This window comes from Bufo gargarizans, chromosome 2 (genome assembly GCF_014858855.1).
Source record: "Bufo gargarizans isolate SCDJY-AF-19 chromosome 2, ASM1485885v1, whole genome shotgun sequence".
NCBI classification, from domain to species: Eukaryota; Metazoa; Chordata; class Amphibia; order Anura; family Bufonidae; genus Bufo; species Bufo gargarizans.
Genome location: NC_058081.1, coordinates 191,835,013 through 191,856,567, shown reverse-complemented (window position 1 = coordinate 191,856,567; position 21,555 = coordinate 191,835,013). Strand labels below are relative to the sequence as shown.

Here is a 21,555-nt window from a genome sequence, read left to right as displayed (position 1 = left end):
TCAAAAAAAAATCGATTTGACACAGAACAGGGGAACATTCTTTGGTTTCATAAGCCCTTTTCTTTGCAATAAAGGCAGAGTATTAACAAAATGTATGAAATATCTTTAAGGGTACTTTCACACTTGCGTCAGAGGATTCCGGCATTTGTCCGGTGTCATCTGAAAAAACGGATATGGTATTCATTTTTTTCCACAGATTTAAAAGTCTGCGCATGCGCGGACCGGAAGAACAGATCCGTCAATGCGGCAATTTTAATGTTGGATCCTGCACCAAAACATTTCAATGGAAATGAATGCCAGATCCAGCATTCCGGCAAATGTTCAGGATTTTTGGCCGGAAAGAAAAATGCAGCATGCTGCGGTATTTTCTCTGGACAAAAAAATGTAAGAGGGACTGAACTGATGCATATTGAACGGAATGCTTTCCATTCAGAATGAATTAGGACAAAACTGATCAGTTTTTTTTTCGATATTGAGCTCCTAGAGCGAAACTCAATACCGGAAAAGAAAAACGCTAGTGTGAAAGTACTGAAACAGTCCTTTTAGGACTTAAATTATAAAGGGCGTCTCATAACTAAGGAAACGCCTATATGAAATAAAATAATTTGGCAGACAGGCAAAACCTGTTAGGCCAGGTAACTAACACGGTAACTCTCTTGCATTCCACCATTTTGGATTCAACTTCAGTTTATAAATGGGTAGGTGTATGTGTGACACATGAAACTAGTAGAGAATTTCACCAAAAAACAAGGGTGTTCTTTATTGGGGAAAATTTTTAACCAGAGCAACACAGTTTGGCATCTGCAAAGACAGGGCACATGACCAGGCATTGACACCCTGATTGTGCCCATCAACTTCCTTCCCAACCATTTTAAAGAGGTATTCCAATCTTAAGAAATGATGGCAGTGTTCGGACCAGGTCATCAGTGAAACAGCAGCAGCGGGGCATCAGTGAGGCAAGTGTAAGGTCATTAACAATTTTAGGCTATCAAACAAAATGGAGATGATATAAAAAAAACAATATATAGCTTTCAGTTATACTTCTCCAATCCATATCTGGTTGTGGCTAAAACAGCTAACTATTGCAGGAAAAAAAATATATACCAAAAATGCAAGGCTTGTTTGAGACCATCATAAAAATGTATCACAAGAGGAACTACCGTGTAACCTTTCACCATCTGTTGAGGTGCCAACACACCTTCAATAGCTGTCACCAAGACAGCAATCTCTCCCAATACCCCGATTTACACAATGGAGTAGTTTTATCAAAACTGATTTAAAGGAAAACTGGCTTAGTTGCCCATCACAACCAACCAGATTACACCTTTCATTTTTCAGATCTAATTTGGAAAATGAAAGGTGGAATCTGATTTGTTGCTATGGGCCACTAAGACAGTGTTCCTTTACACCAGTTTGATAAATCTCCCCCATTGTGTTTTCAATGGGGAAGAGGAGAAACCTGCTATCAGACACCTCTGACGGTGGCTTATCTCCAGGAAGAACAAAAGAATCGGGCGAAGAAATTAGGGATCGACCGATTATCGGATTTACCGATATTATCGGCCGATATTCAGGATTTTGAACACTATCGGTATCGGCATTTATTTTGCCGATATTCCGATAGTGTATGGGGAACACAGATCGCGCTGCTGACAGCGCTCTCCGTGTTCCCTCAGCAGCAGCACAGGGGAGAAGGAGCAGTGTCTCCTCCCCCTGTGCTGCTCCTGCCGCTGCAGCCAATGAAAGTACAGGGGACAGGAGGAGGGGAGGAGCTATGGCCACTGCTCCACCAATGAAGATTAATCTATCATTCATTCATATACAGGAGGCGGGAGCTGCAGAATCACATAGCCGGCTCCCGGCCTCTATGAGCTGTAGCTGCGATCTGCGGTAGTTAACTCCTCAGGTGCCGCGGATCGCAGCTACAGCTCATAGAGGTCGGGAGCCGGCTATGTGATCCCGCAGCCAGCTCCCGCCTCCTGTATATTAATAAATTAGAGATTAAGCTTCATTGGTGGCGCAGTGCGCCCCCCCAAGCCCCCCAGTATCAGACATTGGTGGCGCAGTGCGCCCCCCCTCCCCCCCAGTATCAGACATTGGTGGCGCAGTGCGCCCCCCCTCCCCCCCAGTATTAAGCAGTGGTGCGCCCCCCCCCCCCCCCCCACAGGATCCCCTCTCCCCTGCTCCTCCGATCGGAGCCCCAGCAGTGTAATGCTGGGGTTCCGATCGGTTACCATGGCAGCCAGGACGCTATTGAAGCCCTGGCTGCCATGATAAGCTCCATGCTGCTGTGTGCACAAAGCACACAGCAGCAGGGACAGTGTGAGCTCCTATTCACCCTGATAGATCTCTATCAGGGTGAATAGGACAAGGGTTCTAGTCCCTAAGGGGGCTAAAAGTTAGTTAAAAAAAAAAAGTTACAAAAAAAATAATAAAAACACCAAAATATTAAATGTAAATGAAAAAGAAAGATTTACAAAAAAAAAATACACATTAACAATAAACATTAATTTTCAGCAGATTTGTGGGAATTTTTATTTTTTTTTCAAAAATGAAAATTCCCAGAATATCGGTATAAATTATCGGCTATCGGCCTGAAAGTCCCCAAATTATCGGTATCGGTATCGGCCCTAAAAAATCAATATCGGTCGATCCCTAGAAGAAATTCAACTTGCCAATCATTCTCTCCCCCTCCATCCATACATATTAAATTGTCATCGGATCCTGCAAAAATGGCGGCTATTGCTGACAATACACTAATGTGTATGGGGGACTTTTAGTTGAACAAAACCTAAGATCATATGGAAAGAGAGGATATAAACTAGAAAAGTTTGCCAACTCTTATTGAGGAGGAGACCACTTACCGTGACAACTTGAAATGGGTGAGATTTAAAGTCATACAGTCTATAATAGGGGGAATTTGGTGGCTTTCAGAAGACACTAGGCTAAAAGCGTTGTGTATTTTCAGTAAGCCCAGATCAGCCACTATGGCATTGTTCGATATGGAAGACTGGGGGATTACTATGACTGGAGCTTTGAGGTCAATATCCATTAGTAGTCGAAAACTCCGCTCGGCCAAATCCTTCACACTGGTGGCTGCACGTTGCGCTGCATGTGCTGTGGCTGCACTCACTTTTTCTTTTGCCATCTGAAAGTTGTTTAGGAAGTCCTAAGGAAAAACAAGAGTATAGAAGAGAAATGAGTAGGGATGAATCCATCAAAGACTACCAAAGCAAAGAAGCACACAAAGCCCAAAATGTGTATCCCGTTGACCTCCTGAAAGTACTGTAAAATATATTAATAAGTAACAGAAATGAGTATGTGACATAAATCAGAAGCAATGATCTTACTCATATGTTTGCTTACATGGCAATGGTCAGGTACACTGCCTGACTGGGAGCCGCTAGACTAATTAATGCACACTAATGACAAACAAATGGCAATGTCTCAGTGAATGAACAAACGTAACACTAGCGAGGCCGCAGTGAGGCTGGGAAGAGTGCGCTGAACACATGGCCCATAATTAGATATTAAAGTGTTTGCTGAGTGCAGGCTATACAGCTCCAGTCAGCTGCGGAAAGCCGGTAAATTCCAGGCACATGATCAACACATGTGCTACATTGTGCTCGGCACACATCATAATACAATGCGACAATTAGACTCATTTCCGTCTGACAGCTCAGCATGCTTCTTTTTAGTAATAACCTTCATTAACAGACACTTGGGCATTTAGACAGTTTTCTATTTTTTTCACTGCGGCTTTTGTGATTCAGACCTCTGCACAAATACAAACCCAAAATATCTGCAACTTTCCACTCAGGTTAAAAAATATACCGTATGTTATCTCCATGTTACCGCTAATGATAACTGAATGAGTCAATGCTTTATCCCTCTAAAAAGGTGATTGAACAATCAACTGAAATAACTGGGGGGCGTATTGATTAAGATTGGCGTTTCAAAGTCGTAATAAGAAGCTGGCTGGTGTAAGACGTCCAAAACTTATTAGACCTCTTAAAAAACTAGGTGCATCTTCTAGCAGCTCATTTTCTAGAAAAGAAAATCTATGCCAGCTATAAGTTGGCACAGATTTTCACTATACTCTAGAAAATTATAGCAAATCTGCCATGAAATGGAAGGCCATACATCTCCCACTGAATGCTACTCACTTTATAAAAGTTGCACAGGTAGTGTAAATGTTTTTTTTTTTTTAAGTCACTTTTTTTTTAATGCAGAATGCGGTTTGCGCAAAAATGTACTACATTTGTATCCATACAACCAATAGTAAGTTTCTCCCAAGTGATTTTAACACTTATGAACAAACTTGACATTTTCACAAATTTGTGTCATCTTGTATATTAGTCATTAATTTATAGGTATATGGGGCGAGATCATATTGCTCTCCAATATTTAATATAAACATATCAATGTCGGGGGAAACTACCGACACAAGCAGGGGAAAATTTTGTGACAGAGTTCAACAGAAGTGCTGCGTTTATGGCTTTTATGGAAAGGAAATGGATTATTTCAGTTCCTAGTTACAGCGTGCAGTGTTATAGCACAAATTTAGGTCACAGTGGGGAAAAAAACCGACGTAAAAATGGACACTAGCAGTTTTTCGTAACCATTTTTCAATCATTTGTGCGTCTGTTTTCTTTCCGATTGTCAGTTTTTAACAGCTGTAAAAAACAACCATTAAAACAGATAATTTTTTATTGTGTTTTAAGTTAAAACCCCAACCCCTGCAGTGCCTCCAGTATATATACTATGCCTCCCCCCACAGTACCCTCAGTATAAATAATGCATCCAGTGTGCCCCTAGTACTCAGTATAGATATTGGCCCCCAGTGGTGCCCCATACATATATAATGCCCTTGTCTTCCCCCATCCCTGTTAGATGCAGACAAAAAAAATTATTATAAAATACTCGCTTCTACCACTTCAACGCGCTAGGAAAGTCACTCCTCGAACCCTTGCTATATACTGAATGCAGCATGCACCTACGTTTGCAACTTTGCAATGTCACGAAGTGGATGAGGTGAGTATTTTTCATTCATTTTAATTCTTGAAAGATCCTTGTAGTAATTCTTAACTGCTGTTAGACAGGTGCATGTCTGGCTACATGAAAACTGCTGTTGATTTCAATAGGGTCCACCTGGCCATAAAAAAACAAAACATTTTTTTTTTTTTCTAAGAGCCGCTATCCACTGGCCGTTAAAAAAAAAAACAGCCACATGAAAAGTCCAGTAGATTTTAAATGGCTCTGCAAATGGTCATGTGAGGTGTGAATGAAGTCTAATGCTGTCAGTGTGACAACACAGTCTGGTAGTAAGCATCATGTGTCTCAAAAGAGCTTCACACAGGCAGATACAAAGCCATCATGCAGTACCATCAGAAAGGCGTATGACTGGCTCCAAATTTATTCCGCAGTAGGAAAACGACCCCAAACATACTACCAGTGTCATTAGGAACTATCTTCAGTGTAAAGGAGAACAAGGAGTCCTGGAAGTGATGATATGGTCCTCACAGAGCCCTGACCTCGACATCATAGAGTCTGTCTGAAGACAGAAGGATTTGAGCAAGCCTACATTCACACAAGATTTGTGGGTAGTTCTCCAAGATGTTTAGAACAACCTCCCTGCCAAGTTCCTTCAAAAACTGTGTGCAAGTGTACCTAAAAAAACTGATGCTGTTTTGAAGGAAAAGGGCAGTCATAGCAAATACTGATTTTATTTACATTTCTCTTTTGTTCATTGACTTTGCATTTTGATAAAAATACACAATTAACACATCTATTTTTGATACCATTCTTACTTTGCAGCATTTTCTCCACACCTAAAACTTTTGCATAGTACTATATATCAAAGGCAAATAGAAGGCTCATTTTAAACAAAACTAAGACATACATAGTAACTGGGTGTTAGCAAGTCATAAACTGGATACCACGTTGTTTACTGCAATCTAGCTGCAAAACGTTGTATAAAACATACGAAACATATGAAACGGGCTAGAATTCTTTTATGTAAAATACTAATGTAGACACATACAATACTATTATAGTGTATACAGTAGATAGTTTAAAAATCAGATGCAACTAGAGAGGCTATGCTGTCTTTTAGACCACAGAAGAAGAGGGTGCGGGATCGCCATATTCAAAAGATACAACACAGCTGGACTTAACTGGTTGTGCCACTGCAGAGCCCGCACCCTCTTCTTCTCTGGTCTTCTAACCTCACACATAGTGCTTGGAGGGAGAAGCTTGGCGGCCCCAGCATCTTTATTCACTCTACAGGCTGCATTGGGCGTTGCGCTCCTGGCGCAAGTCTGTCAGGTAAAAGGCTCTGGCTCATGAGCTTACAAACTACTTAAACGGTCCTATCGATGAATCGCTGCTCTCCTTTTTCTTCTATGCTGTCTTTTATACATAGCAGATATTATACATGTATTTTCATACTACATATACACAGCGTGTATATTTAATTCTGGGTATCACTCACATAAATATTTCATAGCCATCACTTACTTATAAAAAGACTATGGGGGTCATTGATTATCCAGAATGACGCCAATACCAGCCAATCTGCAACTTTTTCCCACTCATGCCAGGTCTAAAAAAGTGGGCGTGAAGTGGGTGGGGAAGGGGACGGGCCAGCAGGCCTACCTCATTCATCATTTTCTACGTCTGTTTTAGGTGTCGGAAATGGTCTAAATGCAAGATCGGGGCCTCTACATAACTCTGGCAGATCCACCACCAGATACAGGGGATATTAAGACTGGTGTTCAAAATTACCCCTGTGAGGAATACGAATTATCATTTAATGGCAGCCATGATTCTCATTTAATACACCTTGGTCAATGTACATGCAAAATAAGTTCTCACTTCAACCCTCAGCTTGTCAGATAGCGGAGGTTGTGAACTCCACAGGGGTTCTGGCTTCAAGGAGGCCACATGCGTACGAATTCACACCGCAACCAGCCAGTACGGAGGCCAGCTAATCCTACAGCAAAAATCTCTCTGTAGGGAGTCTCAGTCCTTGCCCAGATCTATCATTTCCCCCCCAGACATCGTGGAACCGGCGGTTCATAAGGCTGGGTTCAGACCTGAGCGTTTTACAGCGCGTTCCTACGCGCTGTAAAACGCTCAACAGGCAAGAACCAACGATTTCCTATGGGAATGGTTCTCACCTGAGCGTTTTACAGCGCGTACGATCGCGTTGTAAAACGACCGACGCCCCAAGAAGTACAGGAGCTTCTTTGGGGCGTCTTGTCGCGCGTTCCCGTACATAGACTTCTGGGAACACGCAACAATGGACGTTCGCTTGTTCCGGAGCCGCGATTGTAAACGCGCATACAATCGCACATAAAGAGCGCTCCATCCCGAACGCTCATGTCTGAACCCAGCCTAAGGCATTATGAATCGCCCGTCCATCCCAGACACAAGTCAAATATATTCATGCGATCCTGGGGCAAAGACGAACATGCCCATGGTCATAGGTTGGAGGTAGGGTGCCAGGGAAGGGAGATCTACATATCGCCCCAGAGAAACCCAATAAAGGAACCATACTTGGACTCTACTTGTAGCCGGAACCCAGGCGGGTCTATTGGTCCCAGAACCATCTCCCTGTGACTTTCTGCTCTGGAGCTATGAACCCTAAAAAGAGTTTTGTGAGTCATTGAGCTGCCAGGATCAGCAGGGAGGGGGGGACCCTTCCTAGAGGCGGGAAGAGGAGGGGCTGGCTAAAGTTTAAAAGGCTTGTGCCAGCAAGTGGGCGTGTCTTTCAATGAAGGAGGGTCACATCGTGCCATGTGTTTAGAGGGACCTGCAACCAGCTGACATCACTGCCCTCCATGTGACTACAGCAAAGGAATCATCCCAACCCAAAAGGACTCATCCATCTGGTAAACTGAGTTTTGCTCTGTTTAATCCTGTTTGTACCATACCACCTGTATTTGTAACTTCAGACCACTGTATATATCCATGTGTGTATAGTGTATTTGTCTAGTTAGCCCTTAAAGTATAACTGTCATATTTTTTTTTGGGGAGTATTGGATTTTGGTGATTAATATCTCCTTGGTGGCCCTATTTAAACTTTTCACTGTGTATTCAATTACCCCTTAATTCCACAGTTTTGCTTTTACCTCTACTTAAAATCAGGTTGCTATGCAGGGTCAATCTATGTGTTGAAGGACGGAGGACGCAGGACGCAGAAGCACGCAGCCTGCAAGGTCAGATTACAGACAGCCAGGGACTGTAAGTAAATGATTAAAGCCAGGTCCTCCCCAGCAGCTGATAACAGTGCCTGGGCTGTGTGCACTTCTCCCTGTCCCTGCACTTGGCAGACGCTCCCTCACTCAGCAGACTGGGACAATGCAGAGCCGAAGCAGCGCAGACCAGGGAAGGGAGATCTGCCATCTGCTCAGTGTATAAATGAAAGCAACATGTGGTAAGAGGACCCCTTTGTGCTGCAGTAGATTAACCCTTTAGGGGGAGGGCTCTGGTTACTGACACTTTATGGGGGCTATTGTTACTGGCTAGTGTGGGCAGGCGGGATTATCCTCATGGTGAGGGCAGTGGCGGCCATCTTTACTGAATAGAGAAATTGCAGTTTTAGGCAGACTGGTTGCTAAGGGCTGAATCTTATTAAATATGGGGTAAATCAGTCTAATAGTAACTGATTCTGGAATATCATGTTATTAGTAACTACATATATGAAAATTGAAATTAGGGTCTAAGTGTGACAGTTATCCTTTAAGGCGATTAAATATATAATTTAATCTTGTGCTGTCTGGTATCACGATCACAAATCCACACGTCCGTGTTTCTGCCTAGTAATACACTACCGCGGGTTGGTTCCTTACCCTATATAATCCTATTAACGGACCGGGCTTCTATCAAACAAGAAACTGGTGGCAGTATACCCGGGCTGAGAACGCGCTGTTTCACTGGGGCAGTGAAAAGGCTCTCTCAGCTTGTAGCCTCTCTGTGCCCATGTGGACAGTAGGAATCTGTGAAAACTGTACCAAGACTGACCTTACCCGCTCCTCCAGGAGGGTGTAACGTCACGCCTTGGTAACCAGTGACCATACCGTATCTCGTGAGCTTGACGTAGTTGACGTCAAGCAGGCACGAGGGGTGGTATCCGTCACAACCCCCTATATGGCAACATCTGGACATCTCAAACATTCTGCAATAATAATCCACTACATAGAATCTGGTGTGTCTCAGTTCTGTACCTCAGGGACAAAGTGGTACCTTTTTCCAAGTCAGTTTTGCTTGTTTTAATTTCCATATCAATATCTTCCTTCACATGTTACTGAACAGACATGTTCAAGACATGGACAAGAACATCAGTCCCAGTCATTGGAATTCAACTAGAGCTGCAACTGTATGCATAATCTGACATCAATTGCTCACCCTATTTTAGTTTAGGTGCACAGATTAGCGATTCTGACTCTTTGCCACTTACTAATGATTTTGACTTCCTCACTGCCGTCAGAGCGTAAAATATTGTATTGCTTAATCTAAAATTATCTGACTCAGAAAAGAGCATTTAATTTCCAGATATGGTCTCACAGATGAACGGTCAATGCAGCCATTATATTAACTTTATCTCATTGTTTGAAGCGTCAACTGGTGTTAATTTATAGGAGGCGTTATCTCACAGCAACGTTGAAGATCAACAAAAAATAGCTGCTATCTTTACCGAACAGCAGCAAACTTTAAATAACAGGATCACTCCTGGAGGAGGATAAGTTAAATAAGCAACACAAGGCGCAATGTTCTACAAGCAAAAGCCTATTAGCAATAAAAAATACATAAAAAAAAAAAAGCTATGACAAATTACTCACACACACTAAAGCAGACACGTAACAAGCTGTATGCAAACACAATGAGTGCTTAATTTTTTAAAAGGCTCATAGAATAGGAAAGGTTCTAGGAAAAGAAACCATATTCAATTAAACGCATACTAATGAAACCTAAATGTACAAGAAAATAAATAAAAGTAATGATGTAGGAGGAAATCACAAAGAAATAATCAGCAGAGTCACTGCCTTTTATTTACTCATAATGAATAATTTTGCTGCCAGGGAAAGTAATATTTCACGTGCTTGTATAAAATATTCATAAGTTAACGTATGAACAAAATGTTCTGATCATAGGTTTTAGCTTATGTGGGGTATGTCCAATGGTGGGCACATTCACCTACTGTATAACCACAAATATCACCTGTAAATGCAGGTCTGAGATTCCTTCTCCTGTATAGGTAGTTATACAAATACAGGTGGACGTGTCCTTTAATTTTCTTCCTTCTATGGAAGGTTTGCAGGTCCCCCCACGTCATCATCTGACTTGACGTTGGTTACAAGGCCACTACATCACATACTGGCTGTAGTGTTGACATGTCACCCATGTGTCACGTGACATGATGCATGGGAGACACGGCACTGCTGTGGCCAGTCACTGGTTGCAGCAGCCCTATGATTCATGTCAAACTGGATGTTGACACAGGGAGTGAGCCAGCGGGGCACAGGGAGAAAGCCAGAACACAGCAGCACAGATCAGGCAAGTATGACTCCCACTGTGGGTTTTGCCACGCTGGGGGGGTCTGCAGAAAAGGAACACTGAGGTGAACAAAATCCTTTAAGCTGTAACAGTACATACCTGAAAGTAAGTAGTTAGGACTCAGTGACATACTATTTACAGTGCTGTGATGGCAAAGGATTAGGGACTGGGTGTGGGCCATCATTTGAGGGTGCCAACTGTATTATACAGCTGGCACACTGCTCTCACTACTTATATTGGAGAAAACTCAGATCCCAGAAGTCTAAAGGGGTTGGCCACTTTCTGGTTACATTTGACCAATGTGTTTGTAAGATAATTATATGATATTTACTAGCCATTGTTGAAATTCTGCACAATTTTGTATATTTCATAAAAGTATGCCTCTTGTTTGCCAAGTCTTTCGTGCTGTCCACACACAGGTCCTGTCCATAAGATGGCAGCTAATGGATGGTCACGTGACCAGGAAAATCACCCCCATGTGATGTCTCCTCCATTGATATACACTGCATCTGCCATCTGCACTTCCACTGTTGGGAGTTTAGTGTGGGCACAGTGTGTTAGAATACAGGAGACATCAAATGGAGGTAATTTGTCTGGTCACATGACCCTCCAATCAGCAGCCATCTTATGGACAGCACGGCTGTAGGGACAGGACAAAAGATCTGCCTAACAAGAGGGTATGGATTATGAATAGGGATGAGAGAATCGACTTAGGAAGAAACAGGCAAAGCCGTTTCGCATAAAACTGTTTCAATACTGTACGGAGCGAGCACTCCGTACAGTATTAGAATGTATTGGCTCTGATGAGCCTTCGTTATCACTTCGCGAAATCTCGTGAGACTTTGCATAATAACTTCAGAAATTGATTTATACTGTAAAAAACATTTCCCGTACTCGCGACTTCGCGAAGTAATAACTTCGGCTCATCGGAGCCAGTACATTCTAATACTGTATGGAGCGCTCGCTCCATACAGTATTGAAACAACGTTTTATGCAAATCGACTTTGGATGTTTCATCCGAAGTCGATTTGCTCATCCCCAACTATGAAATATAGCAAATGGCACAGAATATCAACAATGGCTGTATTAGTAAGTGTCATATAGTGATCTTATATAGAGATTGGTCATATGTAGCCAGAGTGGGCAGCACAATTGCTCAGTGGTTAGCCTTGCAGCGCTGGGGTCCTAGGTTCGAATCTGACCAAGGACAACATCTGCATGGAGTTTGTATGTTCTCCCCATGTTTGCGTGGGTTTCCTCCGGGTTCTCCGGTTTCCTCTCACACTCCAAAGACATACTTATAGGGACCTTAGATTGTGAGCCCCATTGGGCTAAATATAAAAGAAATAAAACCCTTCAACCTATTTAAAGCCATGGTCAGTGCTGACTGACAACCCACTGCCACTCCACAATGTGATTGCGGGGTGCCAAAGGGTTGTTATGGCAGTCAGGGACCTAACAACATGTACTTACGGATGATTATTCAAATAGGCATTATGTCAGTTTTTTCAGTAAGTGACATAATACACTTGGATACAGAAATATTGCAATATATTAAATGAGTGATTAGAAACTCACATATTTGAGTCCACCACTAAAATGCAGGAACAAAATGCAAAAAAGTAAAATAAAAAAAATAAGTGGAAAAAAAACTTTTTTTTTGTACTTAAAAATGCAATAAAAAAAAACTATTCATAACTGGTATCATCGCATCCCTACTGACCCATAAAATAAAGAGCACGTTTTTTTATCCTGTATGGTAAACAGCGTAACAAAAAAAAATAATAATAATAATAATCAAAGTGTCACCAATTAAAATTACAACTCATTGTGCAAAAAACTAGAATTGTTATGTTATGAGTCTCAGAATGCAGCGACAAACTGGTCATCAATATCAGATCAGTGGGGGTTATCCTGGGACCCCACCGATCTGCCGTTTGAAAGGGTCACAGCACTTGGATGAGCACTGTGGTCTCCTCACAGATTTTTAGATCAAAGCTGGTAATTTGACTAACAGGTTCATCAATCGTGGATACCCCCGTGGCATACTTGCCTCCGCCTATCACCATTCGGTATCCTGCACTCGTGAGGCACTATTAAATCCTCGGGAGCGAGATGAGAGCCAGGGGCAGGTCCGTCTTATTGCCACATTTGATGGGGCAAGTGTTGCCATATGTGACATTATTAGCAAGCACTGGGGGATTCTACAGATGGACCCTAAGGTTGGTCACCTTATGGGCCCCACACCCACAATCTTAAAGATCGCCTCTGCCATTTTCAATCTCCGGTCTCTTCTACATGGCTGGGAGACCCCCCCTAAAGGGACGTTTCGCTGTGGCTGTTGTATAGCCTGTGATTCCATCAAAAGGGGTTCGGAGTTTAGCAGTACAGTTACTGCCAAATCATATACTATCCAGACTTATCAACTGCAGATCCTCTGGTCTGGTTTATTTGGCCACATGTGTCTGTGGGCTCCAGTACGTGGGGGAAGAAGATTCGTGAGTTTCGCCGTCGTATAGGAGAGCATATCAATGACATCAAAAAGAACGTGGAAACTCCTGTGTCCCGTCATGTCAACACCTATCACTCTACGGATGTAAGGTCTATCTGTTTTCAGGGGATAGAGATTGTCAGACCTTCTCCTAGAGGGGGCAACCTGGATCAGAGGGTCCTTCAAAAAGAGGCCCAATGGACCTTTAAATTGGGGACCCTACGCCCTAACGGGCTGAATGACCATATATCATACCTCAGTTTCATTAACTAGTCATCTAAAAATGGGCGCCATTCCTTCGATTAATGAGTGTTGACTTGCTGCATGCATCCCCTTGTTTAAATTTAATTTTAAATTTAATGTGCCTCATGCCTTTTGTTCTGTTCTAGTAGTGTTATGATTCCCCTATTTTTGTACACATAGGGATATATATGTGTGTACCGGAACACACTGGCATGCATACATACATATTTGGCACTTTTATGAACGTTGTTTTGTTCTTCCTCCCGTGGTAACCAATAGTAACCAACAGCGCCTGACGAATGTTTTTGTGATGCAGATATTTTCAGCTTGCAGTGTGCTCCCTCTGGATAATGTCATCCACATAGGTTGTTGCTGTTGTTTTTCGTCGGTGCCTTGTTCACATATTCCTTCTCGATATTCCATCCAGCATTGTTAAGTATTTTGCCAAGTATCCCTCTATACATATACACTATACTTAGATGCAGGCATCGCTTACTTCGTTCCAGCCAGCGCGATGTGGGAGGTTTACAGGCGTCCCGCCCCTTCCACACGTGATTGGCTGACACGCGATCCCTGCGTCATCAAGGAGGGCTTTCCTCCTTAAATCATAGCGCTTTCGGCCGCCACTTTACGGCCGTACTAGCGCCGGATATGCTGTCATGCTGTTGCTCTGAATGAATGAGATAGCTCAGCTTAGATCCAGATAGGCAGGGTATTTTGGCTCCTGATGATTCTTACATAGAAGAAACGCGTTGAGCTAGTACCACTGCGATAGCATGAGCTAGATGACAGTCTTCTTGGGAAGTAGGATTGGGTGCGATCTTGAAGGATACTTACAGCTGTGTTGCTACACCCTGAATCATACAGCACAGTGGTGATCCATGCTTGATATAGTGCATCAGGATGCTGCATTACCATGGCACCCTGATCTGCACCTAACCCTGTTCTTCCAATCTTAATCACCACAGCTGGTTAGAGAGCGCTGGGACATTGTAGTGTCCTTCACACCAGTATACTCTTGTCTCCTAGCTCTCTAGCTGCCATTGCAGTATCAGCTGCCGGTGATTAGCTTCTATGTGATTCCCATCTCACCTCTCCATAGTTGTACCTGGATTACCTTTCCAGGCACATGGAGGTGATCTGATATTGGGACACATTATCATATCCCTTATTGGTTACAGAGTAGGGGTGCCGACACTACACACATGGTGGGTTTCACATGCCACATTTTTGTTTGAGCACTTGGTTAGTGCCACCCCACCTGCCTTATTAGGGATTTTTCAGGTCACGTTGTTCTTCCCCTGATTTTATTGATATACTAATAAAAGTTACATTTTAGCGTATCCCACACTTTCCGTGAATTATACTCCTCACAGAATACTCACTTGAATGGAACTAAGCTGCGCATAAGCAATGTGACCAACGAGCATGACATCTCTGGCCTAGAAAGAGGCCACAGGCCTCGCCAGCCACTTAGGGGGCAGGTCCTCACAATGCTGTGACACCGAGCTAAAGTGAATTCACAGGGATGAGATGTTCTGTCAGGCTGCTCAGCCGAACAGCATATCTTATGTGCGATCCGTCCAGTACTACCTATTGAAGAGCAGGAACTCTGCCCTACAATAGACAGTAATTATGGTATCCACTGTCATGGCTAAGCACCCTGACAGCAATGGGAAGCAGGATCGCATCACTCTTCCCCTTGCCTATGAGGCTGCTGAGGTTGCCAGAAACCATCTAGATACATTCCCTGAGAACCCCTTTAAGTTGACAAGCACATTTTCTGTTATAGGGGTTATAGAGGATTCTTTACGGTAAGAGAAGTGAGACTATGGCACTCTCTGCCCGAGGGGGTGGTGATGGTGAGTACAATGTATTTCTGGAGTGTAATAATATTACAGGCTATAGCTACTAGAGAGGGGTCGTTGATCCAGGGAGTTATTCTGATTGCCTGATTGGAGTCGGGAAGGAATTTTTTTATTCCCCTAAAGTGGGGAAAATTGGCTTCTACCTCACAGGGTTTTTTTTTTTTGCCTTCCTCTGGATCAACTTGCAGGTTAACAGGCCGAACTGGTTGGACAAATGTCTTTTTTCAGCCTTATTTACTATGTTACTATTTACTGGAAATAAAACAATGGCAGCTGTCTATATACTTTCACTAGAGCCTTAACTCTATTGTACAGCTCCATTATATATATCCACACCCCAGAAATTTTTTTACTGATGTAATTAATTTCTAGTCCAGTTATTTTATTGTAATCTTAAAAACAGACAAGCGTGGCTAAGTAGTAGCTCATAAGTAATTATATTGAAAAGGGTTAAAGGGGTTGTCTCACTTCAGAAAGTGGCATTTATCATGTAGAGAAAGTTACTACAAGGCACTTACTGATGTATTGTGATTGTCCACATTGTCTCCTTTGCTGGCTTGATTCATTTTTCAATCACATTAAACACTGCTTGTTTCCATGTTACGACCACCTTACAATCCAGCAGTGGTGGCCATGCTTGCATACTATTGGAAAAATCACCAACCTATGTGAGCTCCCACAGTCCCGGCCACCAGAGAGACTAGTGCTTTTTCTTATCGTGTGCAAGCACGGCCACTGCTGCTGGATTGCAGGGTGGTCGTGAACATGGAAACAAGCAGTGTATGATGGGAGGGGAAAAATGAATCAAACTAGCAAAGGAGGCAACATGGACAATCATAATACATTAGTAAGTGCCTTGTATTAACTTTCTCTACATCATAAATGCCACTTGCTGAAGTGAGACAACCCCTTTAACAATAACAAAGAAGCATTACTCGTATCCATCAATAAACCGTCCAACGATCTGCTGCCGTTCTGAATTTGCTCTGATCCCCACTGACCTCCACTTCTCGTTCCTGCTCGACACACTGGAAATACCAGAAGAAGGCCCGTTTAGACAATCCCAGGCTGAGGCAGGTTACTGCTAAGGCCACTGATCGGCTGTGTGGGCCAATCCTGGTATTTCCAACATGTCAAGCCAAAACACAAAGTGGAGAGCAGAGTTGATCAGAGCAGCGTCAAAATGTTGGAGGTGAGTACTGGGGGGTCAGTGAGTAATGGTTCTTTGTTATTTTAGCCCTTTGTAAATTATTTTAATAAGTAAAACATTTTCCCAGAACACCAGTTTAAGGTCAAAGAGCAAGCGCAATGAGTTTTCCATTTAGGTAAAATGTATACAATTCTCACCATGACGGATGCAAGGAATTTGTTCAGGAACACTATCCTCATACAGCCAACTCTCAGGGAGACCTTCCCATCTACCTTGGATACATCTTTGTAGGAATCTCCTTGTGTAGCATCCGGGTAGAGTATCAAATTGAAGTTGAAGACTTCATCTCCCACAATACTTACAGCCTAACAAGAAAACGCCATAAACATATCATGTTAAATATCAGATGTAACTAACAGTATGAAGATCATTGCAAGCAAAGAGAATAACTAAATGATCTCTGAGCGGTAAATTTGGCAATAAATACGCAATAGCTGTGCAAAGCAAGAAACCCAAGTTAACTTTTTGGGGGTCTTTTGTTACCCTGCTTCCTATTACTTAGGGTCCATTTACACATCCGTGTGTGTTTTGCGGATCCACAAAACACGGACACCGGCAATTGCGGACAAGAATAGGACATGTTCTTTTTTTTTTTTCAGGATTGGAATTGCGGACCCGGAAGTGCAGGAAGCACATTGTGCGGGCCCATGAAAATGAACGGGTCCGCAAAATACGGAACAGAATTGCGGACGTGTGAATGGACCCTTATTGTTACATACTTGATAAATAGGTGATTTCCCCCACAAGTAGTCCAATGTAATAAGCTGAATTAAGGAAGATTGAACATAATGAAAGCAGATCTAGTAGATGAACCTTTCCAATAATATATTCACCTTTGTATGAATGGTTTTTGGATTGACGTCATTGACAACAATATCCTTCAACCTGGCAAACACTTCTATTTGGCTGGATTCCAGGAAAACAGAGGAGTCTAGGCCTGGAAAGAAGAGATTTGCTCAATTAAAAAAAAAAAAAAAAAAAGACAAGCAAACAACTATAATTATAATTATAAACGTGGCAGCAATAATCCACAGTATTGTATGATGGGAATAACATTTTTTCTGCTAAATTTAACACTTGGCACACACAGCATTAGCTGTCAAAAAAATTATAATAATGGAAAGCATTAATGTAAAGCCATCAGGTTTACTGTGACTCACCTATAAAAATTGGGTGTTTGAAAAAGGCAGTAAAAGACATTGTTATTCATGTGCAGACAAAGGTGCACTTATATTAAACTAAAAGCATGACAAGACTGAGCCGGAATTAAATGGAACGTGCCTGAACCCTCTAACACTGTAAAATGTTATTTCCTATGTATGGTTCTTCAAGGACTCCATGTTAAAGTGCCAGTGCTCATTTAGGTCGAATTGCAATCTAAGGTTTTTACTTACAGCAAATCCTAGTGGGGCAGATTTACTAATTAGGTGTACGTATTTTTACACTTGTGTTTTGGCTTTCCGTTTGAGATCCGTTTAGGGCTCTCACAAGCGGTCCGAAACGGATCAGTTTTGCCCTAATGCATTCTGAATAGAAAAGGATCCGCTCAGAATGCATCAGTCCAGTCTCCATTCTGCTTTGCCGTGTTTTGGTGTCCGTCTGACGAGACTGAGCCACACGGATCCGTCCTGGCACACAATGTAAGTCTTTAGGACGGATCCGCTTTCACTGACACAATCTGACACGGTAGAAAACTGATCCCTCTCCCATTGACTTTCAATGGAGTTCATGATGGATCCGTCTTGGCTATGTTAAAGATAATACAAACGGATCCGGAAACGGATGCAGACGGTTGTATTATTGTAACAGATCCGTTTTTTGCAGATCCGTGATGGATCCACCCAAAACGCGAGTGTGAAAGTAGCCTAATACTTAGACATCATAAACATAGACCAGGCAGCCAGTAGATGTGCTGGTGTGTATTTATTACAGTAGCTCACGATGGGTGATAAATGTGGCACATCTTGGTGCATGTTACACTCCATAGGGGGAAATTTATGATAAGGGGAATATCTGAAGTCGGCTTTGCTTGGGTCTGTTTGATAAATTTGTCTAATCTTAAACCTAACACTTTTGTCTAGAAAATATGCTCCAGTTTTTCTACTCCACCCTCCTGCTGGAGTGAGATTGAGACTTTTTTTCAATAGCCAAAGTCTCAATGAAGGATCTGGAGTGATATTTTTGGGACTTTTTGAGGCCAGAATTCTGGAGTGAAGGCATGATAAATCCTTTGCCTTCTTTAAACCACCTCTTGGGTAGCAAACTACAGACCAGTACTTTGCTCCAGAAAACTGGTGCACACCACGTATAAATTTGGCACATTTTCTGACTCGGCAAAGTCACTCCCCCTATACTAGACACTTTTCAGATTTGTCCAACAAGACGAAACAACTGCTCTTCATGGCGCAAACTAGTAACGTATTTGCCTAAATTGATTTGCATGAAAATTAGCACATAACACTGGAATTCTGGTGCAATAACAATAGATTTTTTTTTCCCCCTTATTTTTTTCTGGACTCCACAATAGAATTAAAACACAGGACACACCAAATGTATTGCTGGAGATACTATAGTGGAGGCAATATCAGCAGTCTATTGGTGCTACAGAATACTTATACAGACAGCCTGCGTGTCGCTCTCTCCAGTGCAAGAGCAAATGACTCAATTTGAACTGCTGCTAAATCAACAGCGTAGCCCAGATACAGTGCACAGACAGCACAGGTATCAGTGGAGGATGAAAAGCACACTGGCAGTCAGGTTTTTTTCTTGTTTTTAAAGGGAACCTGTCATCAACTTTATGCTGACCTCACTGAGGGCAGCATAAAATAGTGACAGAAATGCTGATTTCTGTGGGGTGTCACAGTAAGTGGTTGCTGAGAACCAGCATCATAATCATTGCAGCCCAGGCCTGGAAAAGAGTCAAATCTACCTGAGAAGAGTCCTGGTTATTCCTAATCTCCTGCTCTCTCACCCGTCTGCTGATGATTGGCAGTTCTCTCCTAGAGAGAAAGGGAGAAAACTAGGTAGAAGCCTGTCAGCCATCAGCAGGTGGGCAGGAGAGCAGGAATCCATGGATAACCATGACTCTTCTCAGGTGCCATGACTCTTCTCAGGCCCAGTCTGCAATGATTGTGATGTTGGTTCTCGGCAACCACTTACTTATAAATGACAGACCGCTGAAAACATCTCACCTGACTCTGCTTTATTCTGCTGTTAGTATGGGCAGCATAAAGAATAACGACAGGTTCCCTTTAAAGTTACATTCAATATATGTGCTATAGAAAGGATTAAAACCGGCATGCTCAACCTGCGGCCCTCCAGCTGTTGCAAAACTACAACTCCCAGCATGCCCGAACAGCCTCCGGCTATCTGCCTACAGCAAGGCATTGTGGGAGTTGTAGTTTTGCAACAGCTGGACAGCCACAGGTTGAGCATGCCTGTATTAAAACATCAAACCAAAGGGATAATAGAATGCCGTTTTATCTTACAGCAATTCACATTGAATTACAATGATTATAGTGGAGTCCGTCAGGTTCCCAGTACAGATTCCAGAATTCTGCCAGACAAAACACAGTTGCATGCAGTAGTAGTTTAGGCCACAGGTCTAAAAATGGAGCAATAGAAGAATTGCACCAAATTATGACCATGAATTGTAAACTTATTTCATGTAGAGAAGATGGCTGGATTTTTACAAGCTTGTATCCCACTGCTTGCAGAAAGGATTGGCAACATACCCAAGACTTTGATTTCGGCGATATGATTGTTCTCATTCCAGATATTCATACTTAAAGAATCCAGCTTGGCAAACAGTTTGAAGGCGACCAAGTCCTTATCTTTGGAGACTTTTGTTGCTTGAGGGGAAAAAATGATAATCAAATGAAAATCGTAATTCTTTTTTAATAACCTGCGTCATCAGCATTTCTCATACACCTACTGTATAGGGCTTGTACGAGGAGATCCTTGATATGAGATCTAGCCTCGCCTAGTAGGAGCCATTACCTACGTTGGTTTACATACTGTGGAGCAATCGGACTATGAATGAAGCCCACATTTAAACATCTTCCAATGGGCACCCGCTGTAGAACAGCACTATACCAAGCCAGTCAATAACTCTCCTTTTTAACAATTTATCATTGCAATAAACTTTTTGCAATGTTTATTCCTTCGGTAAACCATTTAAAGCATTTCACGCATTTCAAGAAATGCAAGTCCATTGGCTGAAGGAGTTAAGGCTCTGCACTCAGGAGTAGGAGGCAGTGCGATAAGGTTCATATCTAACTAATATTTATCTTGGGTTTTACCTTTCTTAACAAAAGTCCCTTTGTCCTGTTGCTTCTGTACAGAGGCAACCTCTGCCTTATCAGCAATGCTGGGCATGGCTGCTGTTATGAAGTGGATAGCAGACAGCAAGGCCTGAGAGTGGAGCAGGAGGTCCATAGATGAAAAGGCCACCTGGCGGAAACGAGAGGCTGTTTATACACATCATACTGGTAACCAGGCCGTAACGACAACGACGCACATATACGTACTATGGAAAATGGAAGTCATGCAGTGGTAAAGAAATTTAATGAAAGCATTACAAATTAAAGATTATATAATAATACAATGAACATCTATGTATAATAATTAGTCAATCATAGAAAAACAAGTATTTAATACACGCCGGACGGCAGCTAGGCTATATGTACAAAAATGTCTACTTTTCCACTAAAAATAGTGTAGTTTTTAGTGCTGTTTGTTTTTTGCTAGGTAAATCCCATTACGTTTGCAACATTTTACTGCTTTTTCTGTAAGCAGTTCAACTCTGAATCGTTAAGTAAATTCCTGTAGAACATGCATACATATATAACATGAGTTTGCAGATTTTTTTTTTTATACATTTGCAAGATTCCCCACATACCTTCAGTGTTTGCTCTGTGTTCTCAAATGTAGTGTTAAAATTAGGGCCATTTTTGTCAGCCTAAAAGAAAATAAGAGAAGGTCCTTCAAAAACAAAATCATGACTTTCAGATATAACTAGCACCACAAGAAGGGCTCCTTAACAGTTGGGCTACATTGACTGACAGTCGTTTTAGTAATGGCCATCCTACAGCAGGTTTTATAACCAATTGGGCTACTCACATGGTCATTTTTTTTAAAGGGCATTGAATATCAGTCATCCAAAAAATTTGGATGTTCTATTT

The 21,555-nt window shown here is 42.3% G+C and overlaps 1 protein-coding gene across 2 annotated transcripts in view; it reads right to left on the bottom strand.

The window, feature by feature from the left end:
• VPS13C (vacuolar protein sorting 13 homolog C) overlaps positions 1 to 21,555 on the bottom strand; it is a 355,707-nt gene that overhangs the window by 148,894 nt on the left and 185,258 nt on the right. For both annotated transcript variants that reach the window (XM_044279821.1, XM_044279822.1), the window contains exons 28-33: positions 21,273 to 21,332; positions 20,674 to 20,824; positions 20,107 to 20,223; positions 17,206 to 17,309; positions 16,510 to 16,677; positions 2,865 to 3,169 (exon numbers count right to left, since the gene is read on the bottom strand). In XM_044279821.1, coding sequence (XP_044135756.1) covers positions 2,865 to 3,169; positions 16,510 to 16,677; positions 17,206 to 17,309; positions 20,107 to 20,223; positions 20,674 to 20,824; positions 21,273 to 21,332 — 905 coding nt within the window. The remainder of the gene's footprint in view (positions 1 to 2,864; positions 3,170 to 16,509; positions 16,678 to 17,205; positions 17,310 to 20,106; positions 20,224 to 20,673; positions 20,825 to 21,272; positions 21,333 to 21,555) is intronic.